At 41.5% G+C, this 21,374-nt stretch overlaps 1 protein-coding gene across 10 annotated transcripts in view; it reads left to right on the top strand.

Moving 5' to 3' along the window:
- MAP4K4 (mitogen-activated protein kinase kinase kinase kinase 4) overlaps positions 1–10,135 on the top strand; it is a 167,291-nt gene extending 157,156 nt beyond the window's left edge. For all 10 annotated transcript variants that reach the window (XM_069005685.1, XM_069005630.1, XM_069005675.1 and 7 more), the window contains 5 exons: positions 2,234–2,334; positions 2,985–3,134; positions 3,980–4,139; positions 6,047–6,186; positions 6,911–10,135. In XM_069005685.1, coding sequence (XP_068861786.1) covers positions 2,234–2,334; positions 2,985–3,134; positions 3,980–4,139; positions 6,047–6,186; positions 6,911–6,994 — 635 coding nt within the window. In that variant the 3' untranslated portion in view covers positions 6,995–10,135. The remainder of the gene's footprint in view (positions 1–2,233; positions 2,335–2,984; positions 3,135–3,979; positions 4,140–6,046; positions 6,187–6,910) is intronic.
- Positions 10,136–21,374: the final 11,239 nt, after the last annotated feature.

Here is a 21,374-nt window from a genome sequence, read left to right as displayed (position 1 = left end):
ATGGCAAAGCACCAAAATAGATGGCAAGTTACAGGGTTAAATTGAAGATGAGAGGGATTTTGTGGTGAGATGATGGGCTGGGAACTGGAGAGTGTGCAAATCCCATCTGTCTCCTTCCTGTAATGGATGCAGCTTCCAGAAGGGTGCTGATATGGGCAGTGAGGGCTGGTAACATTTCAACAGGTCTATTAGACCCTTTAGGTAATAGAGGGATTCTTGTCCCCAGCAACTGTTTTCTTTGCTAACAGGTTTCCCTGATCTTGTACCATGACGAATTTACATGCTGGAATAGATTGAAAAAAGTCTCTCTTTAATTAGATTTTAGAGACTGGGGAAAGAGTGGGAGGAGAAAGGAAGCCCAGGTAGCAGATGAGCTTTGGGGAAGTATCTGGGAACAGAGGCATGTCTTTACCTTCAGGATGATTCATTGATTCCCCTTAGCTCATGAAATTCCCTAATGCCATCTCAGATCTGCTGCAGTACAGTTACAGAATCAAGTGTGTTTTCATTAGGCAGGTGCCCTTTGAGAGGTTTTAAGTAATTTAAATGGATTTGGCTATAGAAACTTCCACCAAAGCTGGTGAAAGACATGTAGCATTCACAGCCAGCGGAGTATACAGTGAGCCTGCTGCCCTGCAGGTGGGAATATGAACCAAGAGCTCTTTCTGCTGCTTCGGTTTCATGGTGCATCCTAATGGGCACTGGATGTTGCCTCTGATTTGATTTTCTCCCAAGAGCCAGCTCAGTTCCTTTCCAGCTGTGTCAGTCGGTGTGGAGCAGCAGCAATCAAACTGTTCTCAGTCTCCTCCTGTCATGCTCGTGCTCTTGGAAAAACCTGCTAATGGGGCGTAATCAATAACAATGGCAGTAAGTGACTGCTGAACCAGGAGCTTGACCCCGAAAACAATTAATAATGCACTTCTCTGGTATCATACCCCAGGGTGTCAGCAGCATAATGAAGTGGCCTGTTAACAATACATCAACAGCTATTGAAGGGAGGCTTTCCAGCAGGGAAGCGTCTGAAACAAAGAGCATTCTCTTCCAGATGAAGAGGGGTTTGTTACCCTGGGCTGCAGCCTGGCACTGAACTTCCCTCTGAACCACAGAAATACAGTAGACTTTTTCAGGTAGTGAGAGGCCTCTTTGACAGCTGCGCTTCAGTTCCCAAGAAGGACAGCTCTGCCAGTAGTTGGGCTTGCAGTCTGGACGCTGTCACCGAGGCAGCTGGCACTGATCACTTCCTTGTCTCTTTGATGCAACAGGGGTCTCCGATGTCAGGGTGAAGTGGTATTTATGGATCTCGGTTGCTTCAGGCAACTTTTGGCTCCTCTAAATGAGAAATTGCTCTTTTGAAACTTAAGATTTGGGTGAATTCCCAGATAGCACCCAGAGCAAATAATAAGAATTATCAAATGTCCCCTTTCACAGATGAGGTGGTTTTGTTCAACACCCCCCTCTTCCCCGTGAAAAAATTCCAGGAAGTCTTGTAAGCTAGACAAGACTGAACAAAAGCTCGTTTTTAGTCAGTACAGCTGTGGAGGTTGAGAGAATTTTTTTTGTCTGTTGAAGAAGTGTCACGTCCCTTAACACTTACAGCGCAGTAGTCTTGCTTTCCTGCACAGCTAAAAGAGCAAGCAGTAGTGTGGATCATTATTGTAATGACGCTTTATTTCTGATTATTTCTGTGAATCTTTCTTCTTTTTCTCAAATAAGTTATGTCAGACTTTAGGGACAAAGGAAAGTGCTCCAATATCAAGCTTGCCTTTTGCTTTTGAAATTGAGTTATGTTGTAAATTTTTTTTCCTTCCTCCTTTCCTCCGGGTAGTTTCTCCATCAGCTCAAAGTACCACTGCCAGTGCTGTGACTGGAACTGCCAGTAATGGACTCTTCCACAGTCACGGCCTTCTTTTATTGGAATGTCCCTGTCTGAAAATTCATTTTCTTGTCTTGATGGCTAAGCACTGTCCAATGTGGAAAAAAATAAGTGGAAATAAGTGTGTACTGACTAATTAATTCTAAAGATGGTTACATGGTCAGTTGCTAATAAGAGTAATGACTTTTGTAGCATAAATGTATCAAAGAGCTTAACTTCATAGAAGTAGCAATCCTAAAATGTAATGTTACTTAAAACTCTCAGTATTTCTTCATACTTACATAAATTGTCTTCTTTCTTGATGTAACTGGAATGACTTTGTAATTATGCTGAATTATTTTTTGTTTTCTTTAATTTCAGTAAAATATGAAAGAATCAAGTTCTTGGTAATTGCATTGAAGAGTTCTGTGGAAGTCTATGCATGGGCACCAAAGCCATACCATAAATTTATGGCCTTTAAGGTAACAGTATATTTCAGCCATAGGTAGGATTTTCTCATAACCACTTGCACTTATCCCTTTTACAAAAACGTTCTGACATTGTATCATGGCCATATTCCAAGTTCTTTGGTAAATCTCCACAAACTTTGTATTATATTTTAATTTAGGAGTTTTTTTTTTTTAATTCCAGGAGACAATACACTTAAAGGTCTAAATTGTAACCAAGCATAAGCTAATAATGACACAATATCACAAGTCTTTGTTTACTCTGAGTATACTCAGCATTGTTATGAAACTGGTTTTGAATGCTGCTAGAATGAAATTAGCTGGCTTGGTATAATTGCCAGGCTGATTTACAGACAGTTACTGTTGGTTGTGCAGATAGAAGTAAGTACTACAGGAGTGCTGAATTTTGGGGGAAACAATTCTTACTGAAAAAGCAAACAGGCCAAGTAAACCCCACAGAAAATAGCTTAGGTGATTGAAATGCAGCAGTTTGCAGAGTAATCTGTCCTTATTTATGAGAGACATGTTAGCTTAATGGGTCTGGTGTCTAGGGACCAGAGGGATGTGGAGGAATAAACCCACAATGTGTGCATGCGAGCATGTTTTTATAAACCCCACTGTTTTTCTAAGCACTAAAGTAAATCTCACTGATGGTTGTCTCACAGTCATTTGGAGAATTGGTACATAAGCCATTGCTGGTGGATCTAACCGTAGAAGAGGGCCAGAGACTAAAAGTGATCTATGGCTCCTGCGCTGGCTTCCATGCTGTTGATGTGGATTCGGGATCGGTCTATGATATTTATCTACCAACACATGTAAGAGCTGCTGCTGTGGTTGGGTTTTTCTCTTTCTTTCTGGTGGATCACACCCTCCCCCCCCCACCTCCAACCCTCTCCTTTCCCCAAATGACCAATGTGCCAGGCTGTCCCTGTGGATCACTGCCAGATGTTTGCAGTGGTAAATTGGATGGAGGGGTCTAAGCAGATATGGCCACATGTGCCATGGAGTTTGTGCCTCACTGTCAGTCCTCACGTCACAGTCAGTATGTCTCTATAGTCTGGAGTTGCCCACTCAGATCTGACGTGGACCAGTGTGACTGTTCCAGGGGTAGCAGCTGAATGGCCAAGTGCCCTGCAAATGCCCAGCAGCACAAATGACACAACAGCCCACTGATGGGTTTCAAAAGTGTTGGCAAAGGCCAGGTGGCCTTAGTTACCAAGATTTCCTGTTGGTCATTGTACACAGAGGTGTCAGATGGGCCACCCCAAGCACTATTCAGTGCAGTGCAGAGATCTGAGGTCTGCATCTGCAGTGCTTGCTCCAGGCTCCCTTTCTGCCCGTGAAAAGAAATAGGCACTCCTACAGAGGAATTAATCTTTCCTTGGTTTAGATGTCTGCCTTAGGATGAGAGAATTTATGCTCCAAGGGTTTACAGGTCTTGGTCACTGTGTGTGGTGTCTAGCTCGAGGGGAGCAGATCTAGTGCTTCTAACGTGAGTGAATTTGGGACTAGATGATCTTTAGGGTCCCTTCCAACCCAAGCCATTCTATAATTCTGTGAATCCCTGATGTGTCAGCCAAAACCAAAACTCACCCATTTCTTTCTTCTAGCACAGGATCTGCAGCATTAAAACAGAAGCTTCCTCTTTCTATCTCTGTAGATCCAGAGTAGTATCCAACCTCACGCAATCATCATTCTCCCAAACACGGATGGGATGGAGCTACTGGTCTGCTACGAGGATGAAGGAGTTTATGTCAACACGTATGGAAGGATAACCAAGGATGTGGTTCTGCAGTGGGGGGAAATGCCAACTTCAGTTGGTAAGTGCCTCTGGTGTGCCATGTACAATGTGCTCTTAGGGAGTGTGAGTCTGTGCACATGGGTAGAAGGAGGGAACATCGAGTGTGCTGCTTCTGCATCTGAAGTCAATGCTGTATTATTATTTCTGGAAAACAGCTGTTTTGGCTGAAGTTTTTGTGAACAAAACCCAAACAATCAAATTGTGGAGTTCATGATTGAAAAACTCACCATGACCTCTGTAGGCCGCTGCAGAATTTTTTGCTAGACAGCCACAAAGTTGTGGAAACCTTTCAGTATAAAGGCATATAAAGTGGCAGATGAGTAAAATATTATGGGTAAGTCCATGTAGATAACAAAAGGTGTACCTCATTTGATGTCTTTAATTCACCTGCAGATTACTCATCTCTCCAGCTCAAAATAAGGTTGAGAGTGAGAACAATAAGTGTAGTACACAAGTACACACCAGAATCCCTCTTGCTTGTGCTGCTGTAATTCAGTGCGGAGCATAGTGTGGGCTGTGGTCACACCTTCCTTTTGTTGGGCAAGCACATTGCATTTTATGGGCTGTGGTATGCCTGCACATATTGGGAGATGACTGCTGATAGCTGTTTGAGCAGCAGGAACAACAATGGAGGAGGAAATTTAAAGAAGTTTCATGCACAGCATGTTCACTCCTGTGCTGATTAACTCTTGACTAGATCTAAAAGCAAGCAGAATATATCAGCTGGCAATTCCAGAACCTTTGGAGATTGGAATGCTTGTGAAGTGGTAAATGGCACTGAGGCAGCCAACACCATTTGAACATCTCATCTGGCAATTTTTAGAAACTATTTGGCCCAGTTAGCACTAGTAAAATATTTAAAAATAAATCATTTTCCATCAGGATGGCATATGCACTGTTGGTGTACATTATATTGTAGTAGATAATTTGATTTAATTTCACTGAAAACTAATATGAATATGTTCTATAAAAGGAAAGTACTGCAAAATTAAGTATTTTTAAATTTTTCTGGCTAGGAAGTAGTTTTTATTTTTCTGTTTAGAATACAAATCAGAGGCAACAGCTTAGTCTTCATTAAGTTCCCCATATGTTATTTTTGACAGCATTCCTAAGACTATCCATCAAATTGCTTTGTGAATATACCTTTGCATAATGCTGGTGACTATACTTTTTATTTAATTTTCTTACTCCTGTCAAAAATAGATTATTTTCCTCACACTACTACTAATCTTGTTCCCCTGTGACACTAAGGAAAAATGTTTGATTTGTTGCTTTATTTGTGCACAAAGTAATGCAGTATGTCAAATAATATTTCTACTTTGAGAGTTTAATGTGAACCTCTTGAGAGATATACGGAATGATTTTCAGTTGGCTTTTGCAAGGAGATCAGTTTTTCAAGTATTACTCCTATTAAGGGCGGCTAGGTAATTTTTTTCTAGTTTTACCTTTCCCTCTCATTCTTTGTTTTTGCTGACAAACTCCTTCAAGGAGGGAAAATAACATGTAAGACACAGAGCTGGTGCTTGGGACACACTGTAGTGGATGGGCTTAGTCTATTTAAACCTTGGCTTCTGCTTTCTCCTAGTCAACACCTAATTAATCCATCTCTTTGTCCCAGACTTGGAGAAGAGGCCTGTGTAAAAACTCAATGTTCCCTCAGTTTAATTAAAGGTTATAGAGCTTCCTTTGTTACGAATGTTCAAGGAAGAAGTATATAACATAGAAAGCATGCAAAAGAAATTAAAATAAAAAAAGGTATTTTTTAGGTACATGTTCTGAGGACAGAAATAGCACTCTGAACATGTGTGTAGCTACAATAACACACATGCAGGTAATTTTTAACTAGAGTGTGTCAGGATATTCTGTGCTTTTTCCATTCTTCCTGTTGCCCTCTGCCCATCCTAATGTGCTGTTTTCTCTCCAAAGCATACATCCGATCTAACCAGATCATGGGCTGGGGAGAAAAAGCTATCGAAATCCGGTCGGTGGAAACTGGACACTTGGATGGTGTGTTCATGCACAAAAGGGCACAAAGACTCAAATTCTTATGTGAACGCAATGACAAGGTACATTCCCTCCCACCAAGTTTGTTTCCAAGGTGATAAACGTGTGCTTCAGTTGAGTACTTAGGTTGGGTTGACCCTGACCAGCAGCTAAACACCCAGCCAGCCTCAAGCTCTCTCCCCTCTCCCATGGAAGGGAAAGAAAATAGTCAGAAGGCAAAAAGACTCATGGATCGCGATATGGACAGTTTATTAAGACAGCAAAAGCTGTAGTGCAAGCCACACAAAGTAAAGAATTAATACACGGTCTCCCATGGGCAGGTGGATGTTCAGATGTTTTCCACACATAATGCTTTCTTGGGAAGACAGATGTCATCACCACAATGTCCCTCCTATCCTCTCCCTTTCCCTGAGTCTTTATTGGTGTACATGATGCTCTATATTATGGGGCATCCATTTGGTCAGTTTGGGTCAACTGTCCCAGCATTGTCCCCTTCCAGCCTCTTGCCCATCCCAGCCCTCTTGCCTTTTAGGGGTGAGGGAGCTGGAGAGAAAGCTTTGATACTGTGAAGTGTTGTTCAGCAGTAGCCAAAACACTGGTGTGTTAACAACACTGTTTAACACAGATGCAGAGCCCTGAACCCACAGGCCACATGAGGAGCATCAACTCCATCCCCACCAGCCCAGACCAGCACTGCAATTGCACTGCAAATACTGGGGACAGTGAAGGCACATTAGAACCAGTGCTGTCCTACCTGTTGAATTTGCTGATCTCTTTTCTTTGCAGGTTTTCTTTGCCTCCGTGCGGTCAGGTGGAAGCAGTCAAGTCTATTTCATGACCCTTGGCAGGACTTCACTTCTGAGCTGGTAGAAGCGGTGGGATTTGGAGAGGAATTGCTGACATCCAGAGTCTGAGATCTTCATAACTTGGAATTATTTTCAACTGGAGTACAGACCTGCACGAATGCAGCACTCTGTGTAAATGTGTGTGCAGGCATCACTGGTGTTAGGTTTCTTTATGTTTTTCAACTGAGGCTGCAACGCAGCTGGTGCTGTAAAGATATTGCCATCAGGTGCTACAATGTCTTTGAGATTTGGGATCACGCTAGAAAGCTACAGGTCTTCTTTTCCCTTCAGCTCCAGGATTCCTAGGATTTGAAGGACTCTGTTTGTTAGTGTTAAAACAGAGAAGGGGGGGAAAAAAGGAAGAAAAACAAACCAGGCTTACCATGAACATGCTGTTTGTTGAGTGGACAGGAGGCAGGCAAGAGAAGGTGAGAAGTGGTGTAGAGAGTCAGACTGGCTGAAACAGGGCAGATCTAGTCTAGTAATGTTAACAATGTATTTAATTGACATTTCTTTTTTGTAATGTGACAATATGTGGACAAAGAGGAAGGTGCAGGTTTTAAGAAGTTAATATTTATAAAATGTGAAAGACACAGTGACTAGGATAACTTCTTCTTGGGGACAGGGAGGGTGGGAAGGGGCTTGGGGTGGAATTCTTAAGGTTTTTTTGTTTCTGCAGTTTTATTTTGGCCTGGCCAATAACTTTAGTCATTTTCTGTGTACCAGGTGTTGCCTGAAACATGTGCAGATGATAAAAAAAGAAAAAAAGGAAAAAAAAAATTCATTTTCTATAATGATTCTGTGTTAGGCCAGAACTTGGTTATGTCACAGTATTAGCACTGCCTCAGTTAAAGGTTTAATTTTTGTTTAAACCTAGAAGTGCAACAACAGTTTTACCACAGTCTGCACTCGCAGAACTAAAAAAAAAAAGAAAAAAAAAAGAAAAAAAAAGAGAAATAAAATCCAAACTACATATGTTTATTTTTTGTGCCTACCTCATTGTTTTTAATGCATAAAATAAAAGAGGTGGTTTAGTTTATACGTTTTTAGAAGAAAACCATTAATGTCTAATTTAATCTTAATACCAAAACTACCAGATTGAAAGGTTTCTGACTGTTATTGCATAGCGAGTTTCAGCAGGAGGAGAGAGTAGTCCATGGGGGCAATAGTTGTAGCGGTATGGCAGTGAGACACTGATTAATGTAATTTGCTTACAAAATTTGGTAAAGCAAGCATTTTTTAAACCAGTTTCATCCTTAATAGAAGTCTGAATTTAGCCTAAACCAGAGGTTTCACTCTTCTAACACGTGGGCTTAGTAACAGGCAGGTAAAAGTAACTAGGCTAGTTCTATAAATTGTTAAATGTTGTAGGAAACATTTTGGGGCGGTGATGTTTTTCTTTTTTAAGAATGCAATGCACTAAAACTCTTTTAAGAATGTAGTTAATACTGCTTATTCATAAAAACAGCGTATACCTGTGTTTAGATGTAAGATCCCAGCTCTGGCTTTTTTTCTTTCTTTTTTTTTTTTTTTTTAAGTCAGTTTTATTTTATGAATAAGTTCTGACATTTTTAATAAATGTCTTGAGAGTAATAATTTGTTTAGTGGCTACATGTTCATTACTTGAGAACTCTTGAGTGTATAATAATCTGTTGGTGTTGTAATAATGCACAGTGTCACAATTCAGCCATTTTCCTTTTTGTTTTCTTTTTTTTTCTTTTTCCTTAATTCCTTTGGTGGGGTACTTTGCTGACAGCTGCCTTAAGCTGTTCATTCAGTGAACAGGCTCTCAGTGTTTCATGGGCTTTGTCTTCTGCTGTGGTTAACTTTCCTTCATGGCATGACAGGTAGGGCTTTTTAAACACGTATTCTTCAATTCAGTCAAGCTGATGGCTCGAGCGACTGGTCACACAATCAATTAAGAGCCAAGAGCACCAAGTGTGCAAAGCTCAGACTCAACAGACCCTTCTTTTGGTGTCAAATCTGACTGCTGTAAATCCTTCAACCCCAGTCAGCGCTGCTGCTGAAGACTCTCCTTCGAACATCGTAGATGGTTGAAAAGTGAGCGGTAAATGCGTACCTCCAGCGCATGCGTGTGCACACAGCAACCCCCACTCCCCCACCCCCCAAAAAGAATCAAAACTCAAGAAAGCCTTACATTTGCTGGCGGAGGAATACCTAGAACTATTTTTTTTTAATTGTATGACTTTTGGATAGTGTTGAAGGTGAAGGATGTGTTCTTTTCAGGCCTGGTGTGGTCAGCCAGAAGAACGATCAACCTTTTGTACTATAATGAACTAAAGGGGACTTGAAAATGCAACGTGATGGTAGACATGGGTGTAATCACAGAGCTGCCCTGTAGTGTAGTTTGCCGAAGCTGATTCGATCGAATGTCAGTCTGCGTGATTTAAATCTTCCAGTGCTATGTGGTCAAAATTAATCTAGTCCTTGAAAGCTAATGCTATTCACCTAGAAGAAGATGCTCCAGTGCTGTAGGGATGCCCAGGTCATGGATATGTGCTGTTGAAGTTTTGAGGCTCCGGGGGAGGGTGGAAATCTCCTTCCTTCAGTGGGTCTGCCCATCTGGCAGCTTCTGCCTCCACAGAAGTGCCAACATGGCAAGGTAAAAACAGTATTACAAAACCACTTCATATACCAACATCGAACTCTTCAAACAGTGCTTTTGTAAGCAAAGAAGAAAAGAAAAGCTCCTAGGTTTAGTTTTAAGCTTTAATAAGTAATAATTTTCTGTATCTTTAAGTCAAAGTAACCCTAACTTGTATGACTGCAGTGTTTTTATTTTTTATCTTATGCACATGTTATGTTGGAGAAAATGTTTACAAAAATGGTTTTGTTACACTAATGTGCATCACATATTTATGGTTTATTTGAAAGTGATTTTTGTGGGTTTTTTAGTTTTTCATAGTAGTAGTAGTACACTTTTTGTGATTTATAACCCCAAACTCTGCTGATTATAAAGATGCTAAACAATAATACAAAATGACAAACTGCATTAAAATTACTAATCGTAGAGCTGCAAAGCAGACTGGTGACAAGTAAAACACTCAGCCTTTTTTTTGCAGTGCTATCTAACTTGTCTTCTGTGTATTATGGAAATTACTGTTTTTTCCCCATTTTTCCTTAAATAAAGTCAAATTGACACCTATTGTATGTGGAAAGTACTTTGAATATCTACTGGCTGCAGAAGTCAAGCTGCATGTTGCCTAGTTGCATGTTACCATAAGAACAAAAGTCTTATTGTCAAATCTCATAATTTTAGAGACTTTGACAATAAATATGGGCTTTTGAGGGCTTTTTTTGTTGTTGTTCTTTTTTTTTTTTTTTTGTAAAGCCCAATCTCCTGATGCAGTTGCCCTTTTGAGAATTGCAGTTTTGCTTTTACAGAGAAAGGAGAGTGAAAATCTTAGAAATGTGAGTGTGGGCCCGGAAAGAAGTTGTGCAAGGAGAGCTTGGGTGCATTGTGAACGTGCCCTCCTGCCACGCCACCTTCAGGCACGTGGTTCTTGTAAGCTGGTATTGCTTATTGTCAAGAGTGCAATGAACGGCAGTCCTGAGCTTGCACAGCATAAAAGCGTGGCTCCAAAAAAGCCAGGCTTTCCTAGTCATAAGCCACAAATACTGACCAGGTTTGAGGCTAAGTTGCTGTTTTCATCCCCAGGGTTTCCCTTGGGCTTTGCCTGTGTTTTTTCACCACAGGCTGTGTCTGTTTTCTGAAGTGGAGATAAACAGTAGACATTTCCTTCCGACTAGGCTGGTCTCTGTGTGAGGAGGAGGAGGAAGTCTGTGGTCCCAGACTTCGACCTTTCCTTTCACTCTCATCTGCAGAAGGCATGGGGTGTGCTGTAAGTTGAAAAATGTTTCAGGGTTTCACTTGCTTCCTACAGACAAAGGTATCTGAAATCCTCGAGCCTCACAGCTTTTCCGCTTCTGCAAGGAGAGATACTCTCTGAGCTTAAAGAGCTCGGGACCAGACAACTGCTGGTCAGAGTCCTACTGGCTCTGCTCCAGTTGCTGCTTCAGAGCTGCTGGTTTTCCTCAGTCATCCATGACCCGCTGAAGGCTTCCCTCAGTAAAACATGCTTAGGTGCAGCTGGGTGAGCACCGTTAGCTGGTCGTGAAGACAGATGTGAGTTGATGCTTGTTCCAGTGTGCAGTAAGTAGCTGGAAGCAGCAACCACAGATGTGAGTTTTGGAGCAGGTGCTGGCAGAGGTAGTGGAGAACAGGGAGAACCTTCGTGCTTCTGTGAAGAAAGGCACAGTTATGGTGACTTACAGTAAGAAGGAAAAAAGATAGCATTGGAAACCATGCAGCAGATCTCATTCCTCTATGGGACTTGTGTAGGTAGCAGTGGTGAGAAAGATACAAATTTTTACTTTGCAAGGGAGGGAGGGATGTTCATGGGGCAGAAGAGAACATACAGTGCAGCAAAGGAACATGTGCATCTTAAAAATGAACTGCTGCATTTGTCAAATCAGAGAAAGAATTGATCAAATGTCAAAATGGAAACAGTTTTTTTACAAAGCTTTTAAATATGCAAGTTAAATATTAGTAAAGTGCAGAACACTTACCCAGGAGATTGAAGCAACAAAAATCCAAATTAGAAAAGATAAAAGAGCCAGCCCTTTTCAGCAGGTTGCTCTGCTGGAAATCATGTGCTAGAGCAATAGGACTGTATAGAACCTTATATGAAGGTGGGAAAGTCCTGTTTTGTGGGCTGCTACCTTTTGTGCAGAGACCTTGTTAATTCTTCTGCTTGTATTCATGTGGTGGTCTGGGATGAGGACTGTAATACTGCTGAAAAGAGTCTGAAGTTGCAGAAACTTCAAGTGCAAGAAAAGAGCTGATGGCAGAGAGGGGACTCAGCACTGTGCATTCAACACAGGACTCCATGGTGTCAGAATGGTCCGTGGCAACAAATACAGTAGTAGTAACGGGACTGCATTTCCACCTTAGGGCCCAGTGCCTTGTGAGCTCCAGCATCTCAGCTCAAAGCTTTTTCTCTCCTCTAAAATCACTAGAGAAATACTAGCACTGAGTTGTGCCGCTTTGCTTAAGCAGTATTCAATAAGCAGTGGTCATGGCCAGCCTGGGCTACTTGCTGCTGGCTCTTACTTTGCCAGGGAATCCCAACCAGTCCAGCAGGGGAACAATGCTGGGAACTGAACTCTGAGAAGACTTCTTTTGCCCATGAGGAATAAGCTTTATGGCTAGGATTCCATCTGCACATGAGGAGTGTCCCTTGCCTGCTGGACTATCCTGGTGTGTGTAAGGAGATGTGGGTTCAAAGAGCTGTGTGTGCCCAGCAGCTGTAATAACATTCGATTGTAGCTGTCTTCCAGTATGTACAAATTCACTGCTGAGCTCCAGCACACAGCTTTTGGCCTATTTCCAACCCATTAAAGGCAGGAAAGCTGGTAACAACGGTCTTCTTTTGACTTAACTTTTTTTTTAAAAGGTTTTTTTAACACGCTGCTGTGTTGGTGCTGCTTGGGGAGGTGTGAAAATGCAGGGTCAGGCCAAAACTAGCACAGCCACTATAGCCACTTGGACTGCTGTGAATGTAACTGGGTGGGGGAATTAAAGATGAAGATCAGGTAATAGTTGCAGTCGCTTAATTTTCACTCCATGATTGTGTGTCTCAGTGCAGCATATAAAGGGTAAAATCTCTGCCCTAGAAATGCTGATAATCTTACTCTTTATCTCTCTGGTTTATTCCACTCTTGGTCTAAACAATGATAAACTAGGGGGAGAAGGAGGGAGGAAGGTGTTTCATTGTTTAAGAAAGTAAATCCCTGACTCAATCAAAGTATGCCCTTTCCAGCTGAGGAAATGACAGGGGTACTTTCTTTGTTAAATAGGAAATTGACTTCAATGTTTCATTCTCAGGCTCTTTTGATTCTATGGGGTAAATATGTGGCACGGGAAAATCAGATTAATTTGTTCCATTGCTGCATGTGGCTCAGATTTTACTTGCCCTACGTGTGAAATTTATATTGCAGAATTGCGTGTTTGTCATTTGGCTTAATTTGTCCATTAAAAGGCATTACCATACTTCCATTTTATTTTAATATTTGCGTCTCCCAAGCAATTTTACCCAGACCATCTTACCCATGGGAAAAAAAAATGCATTTCTGTCTCTGAAACAGCCGTTGGAGTGAAGGGATTGTAAATGCTGTTTGTGTCGTCTCTTGTCACAGGGAGGTTACAGACAATTTCTGGTAGAATCCTGTCAGTATAGTTAGCAAGACTCTAGGCTTAGAAACAGGGAAAGCTGAAAGAAGACAGTAAATGATGTGTTTGGCAGCTTTTAGTGTGTCAGAGGGATAGCTAGAAAACAGGGTTTTAGTTTTAAGATTCAAGTCAACCATTAAACCATCTTGGCCCCTTTGGGTGCGGGTGTCTCCCTGGTGTTTGGTGAAGGCAGTAGAGTGTGACCCACACGCTCACGTTTCTGGGCCAGAAGCTGACTAACCCTTGGCAATTGAGACAGGAAGGCATTAGCAAGGTGAGATCTGTCAGAGAGCAAAGAGCACGTTTTCTGCTTTATTGCAATGATTTTACCAAATTTTCTACCACTGCTAAAGGATACATGTGCTTGTAGTTTGGCATAGAGCATGCTTACTTGCAACAAGGAAAAGTCCTGGATTTGGCAATCCTGTGTCTTCTACTGATGGTGCCACCAGGCAGAAAGTGGACCTGGGTCCTCCTAGAAGAGCCTTGTCAAGAGCTTTCTCAGGCCCACTGCAGACCTAAGCATTTACTTTATCTTCAAACATAACATAGGCACACTCTAACCTCTCTTCTCCCAAGCACTGAGTTGTGACCTAGCCTCCAGCTAATGCCGAAGTGTAATCCCAAACCTGAAGGCAGACTTCCTGCTGTGATGATCCCACCATGGTGCAGCCTGTTGGAACCCTGGGTTCAGAGAATTTCAGTCTTTCAGTGCTGACAGGCAATGATCTTCAAAAGCACACTGCATTTGACCTGAGGGCTTGGGAAAGGCTTCCCTTTTTATACGATAGCACTGAGGTTGTTGCTGTGTAATTTAAGTTATATCACTGGGTGGAATATGTAGAGATGTAGAAAAATTAGGTTTATGGGATTTAGTAACAAGATGGAGGATTTTGGGTGTGGATTTGCTCTTCTTCTTTCCTCCTTCTTCTTCACAAATCTAGGTGTTTTGGTATTGGTTCAAAAAACCCACAGTGGGGACCATGAATAATTAGTTACTGGATTATAAGTAAAAATAAATTAGTTGGCATTCCATAATTGGATAGTGTGGACTTTAAACGGCCTTGGAAGTTAGAACATCTTCACCTTGTTAACTTAGAGACATATCCCATGCAGCTATGCTGTAGATAAGAAGTAATAAACATCAATTAGAAGAAGAAGCCTTGTGTCTCCTGCGTTTTAATCTGAACTCTGACTAAAAGAACTCACGAAACAGTGGCAAAGAAAAAAAGAAACAAAACGGAGAAAACTCTTAGCAGCCTACACAGAGCAGTTGGCAAAGCCAGACTGGTGGGTGCATACAGAAGCTGTGTCCTAAGAACTGTCTCTCTAGGCTTCATTAAGTGCTAGACCAACCCCAGTCAAATCCCAAAACCTTCGGGAAAATTTGTATGGAAATTTTCTTGGTGTTTCAGTAATGAAATTAGCTGGAAGATAAGAAGAGAGCATATACTGGCATAGAATGTTAAAATGCAAAATATGTAATTATAGGCTCACAGTTGTAATGACTCTAATGGATATCAGAGACAAGTATAAAAGGAGAATAAATTATTTCAGGGCATAAAGAATCAGTTATGGGTAATTAAGCTGCAATTATCATTACTGTGCTGCTATGATAGGTTTTTTTAAACTAATTTTTCTAAAATGGAAAAATGCAAGTTAAGCATGAATTCATCTATTATTTGCCATTCAGATAAAAACATTTTTCTAGTGCTTTTCAAAATGTGCCAGTGGGACAAATCTCAGTTTTACACTAGAGAGAGCACCAGGGATTTTATGAAGTGATTTATTTCATGTCACACACCTGTTCAGTGGCATCATTAAACTCAGGTTCAGTGATGTGCGTAAACTCGTGCCCACTGCCAATCATGGAAGACAGCAATCAGGTTCCAACAGAGTTCTTCACATGTTTAAGATGAAGGGATTTGGTAAATCTAAAGTCCGGAGCTCCAATTCAGAGCAAGGACATCCCAGCTTAGAGTGGCCAGCTTTGTTCTTGGTTCAGTCTGCAGTGCTGAGATGGCTGAACCTGGAAATCAGCTTTTAAAAAGCTGCAGTTTATGAAATTGAGACCAACGCTCATTGGTGCCACCTTGCTTTAAAATGGCTCTTGTAAAATGGGTGAGTATGTGCTCCATGAGCAGCTGTGGTGTGGGAAGGATCAGTAGTTCTGCTCATGAAATCAGAGACCTGAGCTAGCAGTGGTGTTACAGATGATGAGCCAGGAAGGCACTGAAGGCTTTGCAGCTGGAGAGGAGCTCCTTACTGGTAGCAGTGTACAAACTCAGGGGTTAGAAGTGACAACCCAAAATGCAGATAGAGGACAACTTTGCCTGTAACCTGCACAAAGGAGCAAGGAAATGAATTCCAGGTTTGCTCCTAGCATCATCTCTCTATGGATGACCCAAGGTAGGAGTATTTGCTGAAGAATTACTTTGAGTTCCTAAAGCCTTTGTGTCCTTTGGTATTCTGGTTGACTTCCAGCTGCTGCAGCAGAAATGTTGGGATTCCCAGGGAAGTGGGGTTGTCTCAGATACCTTGGACTTCTGGAAGAGAACCACATGCTTGAGTTTAGGTACCCACATGCCCCCAGGGGTTTTTTTAGCATGTTTGCCATGACACTAAACTCCTCAGTGCAGAGCTCGTCATCTGCTGTGTGTGTTTTTAAAAAAGGATTTTTAAAAAATGCTGAAAATTTGGAATATAACAGGTCTAATGTTCCTAACTTAATCCAGACACTTCTTTCTACTGCTCAGCATTTGTAGACTTTTCTTGAAGAGCCATATTCCCTCTATAACAGATGGTCCTCGTGAGAGTATTCAAAAACTCTCTTTATCCTCATTAATTAGTTTGTAGCCTTATGCATACCTGGATATCATCTTAAGTACTTTTTTTCTCACAAATACTCTACACTCCTGTTGAGGGAGAGTTAGAAGCAATTTTTTTTTCTAATATTAAGATCCTAATTTGAAATAAAGAACAAAAGGTTAGATTTATTTGTTTCTTTACAAAAGAGAATTTAAAAAGCATTTTGTTTCAGAAAATTCAAAGGAAAACACTGCAGTATTTGGTCAAAAATAATTTCTTCATTTGTAATAATGGTAATATTTTGCTTTCTGCAAGAACCACGAAGATATCATTATGCTGACTAATAATTTGAATTCCAAAGGTATTTTGATGCTGCTGAATTCATTAACCCTATACAGTGCATATTGAATGGACAACTTCTCTCATGGCCCTGCTCGCAAAGTTTGTCTCCAAGGGAAATGCATTTCATCAGGCTACATTTACAATTTTGAGGGGTTGGGTATATGTATAAAACCCCATGTGCTGCATTAAAGTGCTTTACAAATTTTATGCCATTGATCAGGTATTGCAGGATGTATCAAACAAAATATTCTGTCTTGGTCAACCTGACCTCCTCTTGCCTTTCTTGACCAGAGTGTCTCTATTTCACAAGACTAGCATTTTTTCTCATAAGAAGTATCAGTTAGGTGGCAAATTAATTTTCTGATTAAAAAGGAAAAGACTAAGATGGAAAATGCTTAGCCTGCTGTGATTTTTATATATGAAGCACTGAAGTGAGGTTCTGTCCAGCTGGCCAAAGTTTTCACTCCTGAGCTGCCCCATCTGCCCCAGGAGAGAAGCCCCTCATTGTTGTCAGGCCATGGCACCCACAGATCTCAGCTGCAGACTTGTGGACAAACAAGTGCCAGTCACCCATATTTTGGGCAGGTGCCTCAGAGTGATGGTTTTGTTACAACAACTGAGACTTGGGGCAGAAGGGGGAAAGCATCAACAACTCAGGCTCTGCCAAGCCCTTCCTTGGGTGCACTAAACACAAGCAATGAGAAATCCTTGGGGTTCAGCCGGCTGTGTCTCCAACTCACTGAGGGACAAGGGAGCTTGTGGCAGATAATTTCGTTAAAGAGGAGGTATAAGCTAGTTGTTTTCTGAGGAAAAATGTGCCAAGTAAAACAAAAAGAGGTTTAGGCAGAAAATGTGGAAAAATGGTGATAGTGCTGTGTTGTAAAACCAGTACCTACAATGGGTTCCTGGTTTCTCATACCTGTTTTTCATGCTTGTCTTTGGAAGAGGATTTATTCACTGCTTTTAAACACGTCTTCTTCCTAAAGGTGCATACCTTGATCTTTATTTTCTGAAGACAGTACAAAAGAGATTTTCCCACAAATTCAATTTGGGGGCTTTAAAATAGTAGTTAATTGCATCACTGATGGTGTGGGACGTGGGCATAACCCCTCATGCCACAGCACATGGGCAAAAGGAGCCCATCCCTTGTGTTCCTTGTGGCACATGCACATGTGTCTGCAAATCAAACAGGGCTTTATTCAGCTGTCATTGATCACACTGTCACAGTGAAAGTCTCACAATTTGGGTTCTTAACTGAAATCAGTCCAATATTTTTTTCCCCTGGGATCAGTTTGCAGCTGAGATTCACTGCAGCAGTGAACAAAGTGAAGTGGTTATCATCTTTTTGCCCCACTTCTGTAAATAGAACCAACCCTTTTAGCTTCAGTTTTGTTTCTAGTCATGAAGATCATGGTGTACATTCCTGTAACTGAGATAGTTAAAAGGGCTCTTAGGTCTTCTTCCTAGTCTCTTTTAATAACAGCTCTGGGGGGAGGAAAACATGATTTCCTAGCATCTGTGAGATGTTTGCATGATGAGGCCAAATACACCAGAACTCTCTGGAGACCCCTGGGAGAAGGAGTAGATATGCCAGGGACTGCATGCCAGTGGAGCTGGGCTTGGATGCTGCCCACAGCTGTGCCCCATAGTTGGAGGTCACCACGTCTGGGCAGGCTGGTGAGGCTTTGTGCCTGGTGCTGCACCTTGGGGTGCAGCCAAGCTGGGTGCCACCAGCTGGGGAAAACTCCCATCAGCAGATCCCACAGCTGGGTGAGACCTGTTGTTTAAGATTTTCTCACACCTGGCTGCATCTGCAGCAGGAGATGCAGCTTTCTTCCCTCTGCCAACAGTGTCTTCAGGCCCTGCAGGACTCATTAACTTCTCAGAACTTTGAGAAGCTTGTATTTTTGTGGCAGCTGTAAATTCAGTTTTATTTGAAGAAATGTTATTGTTTCTGTTCCCTTCTGCTTTTATCAGCTTCTTTTTTTTTCTGCTGTCTGCTCTTCCTTCTTTCCTTCCTTCCTTAACTAGCTATCATACTTCTGTTTCTGCCAAAGAGCAGTGTTTGTTTTGCAAAGTAATGGGTTGAAGCAACACACTGGAGATTCTTTTAGTGGATACAGCCATTGCTACTTCTAGCAAAGACACAACTGTGTGGTACTGGGATTGCATTTCTGCTCTGCAATGTGTAACTGTGCATGTATCCTGGTGCAAACTGTCCCAAGACACTCCAGCTTTTAATCAAAGAGCTTCAGGCTAATATGCAAGCAAAGGAGTATTTTCACAAAGGCTGAAGCTGCAAAATGTTTCCCTCTTATCTGTGGAAGTTTTGATACTCTGTAGATGTAATAACAGCCTGCAAGATCAGAGACTGGAGGGACCAGATAATGCAAATATTTTGTTTGATTTTATGTGGATTGCTGAGTTTTACATTGAGGTCACTCTTCCAAATCCAGGTCCAAGACATACCAGCTGGAGGCTGAATGTTTACAAGCAGCATTGTCTTAGAAAGTGCCTTGCAATTCGCAGAAAACCTAAGTGCTGCAGAAACAGGAGAACCTCTCCTAGAAAACTGCAGCTGAGACATTTGCTCAGCATCAGAAGTATAGATGTGATGATTAGAGACATGGTTTAATGGTGGACTTCGCAGTGTTAGGTTTATTGTAGGACTCAATGACCTTAAGGGTCTTTGCCTGCCTAAATTATTCTATGATTCTAAGAAGTTTTGAGCTGGCAAAATCTAAATCTTGTTTCTAAATTTGCTGTCTGTTTGTAAAACGTGTATCAGCAAAGGCTATACTTTCACATTCACAACTTAACTTGGTTCCAAGTTGACTGTGGTAACTCTGAGGCTTGACTAATGAATTTTGTAATAGCCACCTTCACTACTTTGGGAAGTATTGTCTGCGCTGGCATTTCTCACACACCAAATGCAGAGGCCTAGAAGTTCCTTCTGGATTTGAAATATGGTGCCATTAAGCAAGCTCATTTTCCAAGTTCTAATCTCACCCTAGGAAACACCATTCTTGCGAAGATGTAGCCATCAGAAAAGTGCATCCAGTTTCTTTCCTGTAAGATCTGGGATGAGTTCATATCTCTCAGCACAGATGCTGAGTGCTTGCTGGCACACAGGACAGCTTCTGAAGGGAGTTTTGTGCAATGGCAGTAGATTGGGAGATGCTCAAAAATACGAAGCTTGCAGAGGAAGTGGCAGTAAATATTTTCTGGAAGCTGTCATGGTCAGAGATAAAAAACTAAAGAGTGTCCTTTTGGGGTGAGAACATTGATGCTATGCATGTAAATACTTCTAATTGTTGTGCCCAATATCTGCTTCTTGCAATATCTTGACAGCTCTGTATGTGACAAACATTTCACTTTTTTTTTTTTTTCACTTGTTTGGATGAGCATGTGAAGATAACCTGCTTCAATCCATAATCTAGAGAGGTTCACATCTCAGGTGAAGAAGGCTGCATTGTTATTTTACAGTAAGAGGCTGTCAATCTCACCTTGGAAAGTTTTAACGATGACCATATCGATTCTCAGATTCATGAGACTTTAACATACAAGCCTACTATAAAAAGGCATCCAGGAAACCGAAAATTTCATTCATCCACAGTTAAAAAGCAGTTTGATTAATTCTAGCACTTGGTGTTTCTGTTGTGGTTTTCCTAAAGTAGGGAGGCTCTTCCTGGAAGGACCTTCAGGGTCACTGCTATACTCCTGCTTCAATGATTATTTCAGGCAAACTCCTAGTAATGCATAGAAGGTAAGAATCCTTTTGCAGTAGAAATATGGCACATTTTTAATGCATAGTCTTAGCTTATTGGTGGAAGTAGCCATCTCTGTACTATATGTTTTTAAGATGTGTTGTGGCAGGAAGTTTCAAGAGACAAAGCTGGTTACTGTGAAAATTCATTTGTGGCACCTTGATATTTTTCCTTTCATACTTGTCTGAGGCTGGTGGAACAACACTGCCTGCAGAAGCTGGTAGGGAGCAGCCACTAAAAGAGACATTGGGTAAGACTGGAGACATCCTCTTAACTTTTCCTTTAGATTCTTCTTTCAAAATTTTCCTTTTAAAAAACCCCCAAAACCCAAACACCAAAACCTCCGAAGGTTTTGTCTAAGTGCTATCATTTAGATGTGTTAGAAACACATTTCAATGTCTTCATCTATAAAGAGATAAAAATTCTCACTTCACTACACTTAAAAGTTTCAGCCTACTGCAGCTGAGTATGATTTGAGTGCCAGGTCCATCCATCTTGGAAAGGCATTGTGTCTAATTTTGCTCAGGAGAGCCGGCGATCTTGTGACGTTTGACTTGTGCTGCTCACAGCTTACTACAGCACCCAAACACTGGTAAACCCTTTGTGCATTCAGCAGAATTCATCAGTAGTTGGATTTCTTCAAGGTTTGAAACAGATGGTCTGTAGTCCATTTTGCTGTCATTTACCAAAGGGGTCCCTCTGAGGTACAACATCTTGTGTTTTGTTCTCCGCTCAGTCTCTGATCTCCACGTCTAGGAACTGGCAGGTCTGCTATTTCTTGAGTACTGTAGAACTGTGAGTGTATAATTTCACAAGTCTTGAAATAGTGCAAGTGTAAATGTCACTAGCTTTCCACATAGATATGTTGGACTTTTTATATTGCTTTACTTATTACGGTTTTATATTGCTTTTTTATTGCAAGAGAAATGACATTAAGCTTACTTATAATCTTTGAAAGGTACTGCAGGGAAATCAAAATGCTGTGTAAATAGACCCTGACTAGAGACCTAGACTCTTCCTCATTGAGACAATACATCTGAATTCTTCAAGAGCTGGACTTGGGCAAACAGGTTTGGCCATACTTTACCGAGTTGCCCTCCCTCCCCCACCCCCCCCATCACCTTTGGCTTGTGCAGTGCTGGAATGGGTAGTCCTGAGACAGGGTCAGATTTTTTCAGTGCCCAGGTCTGAGGCTGTTTAGGCCAGATGTGTCAGTTTTGGATAATCCCAATTTA

This window comes from Aphelocoma coerulescens, chromosome 1, assembly GCF_041296385.1.
Source record: "Aphelocoma coerulescens isolate FSJ_1873_10779 chromosome 1, UR_Acoe_1.0, whole genome shotgun sequence".
Taxonomy (NCBI): Eukaryota; Metazoa; Chordata; class Aves; order Passeriformes; family Corvidae; genus Aphelocoma; species Aphelocoma coerulescens.
This window is presented reverse-complemented; position numbering and strand designations above follow the sequence as displayed.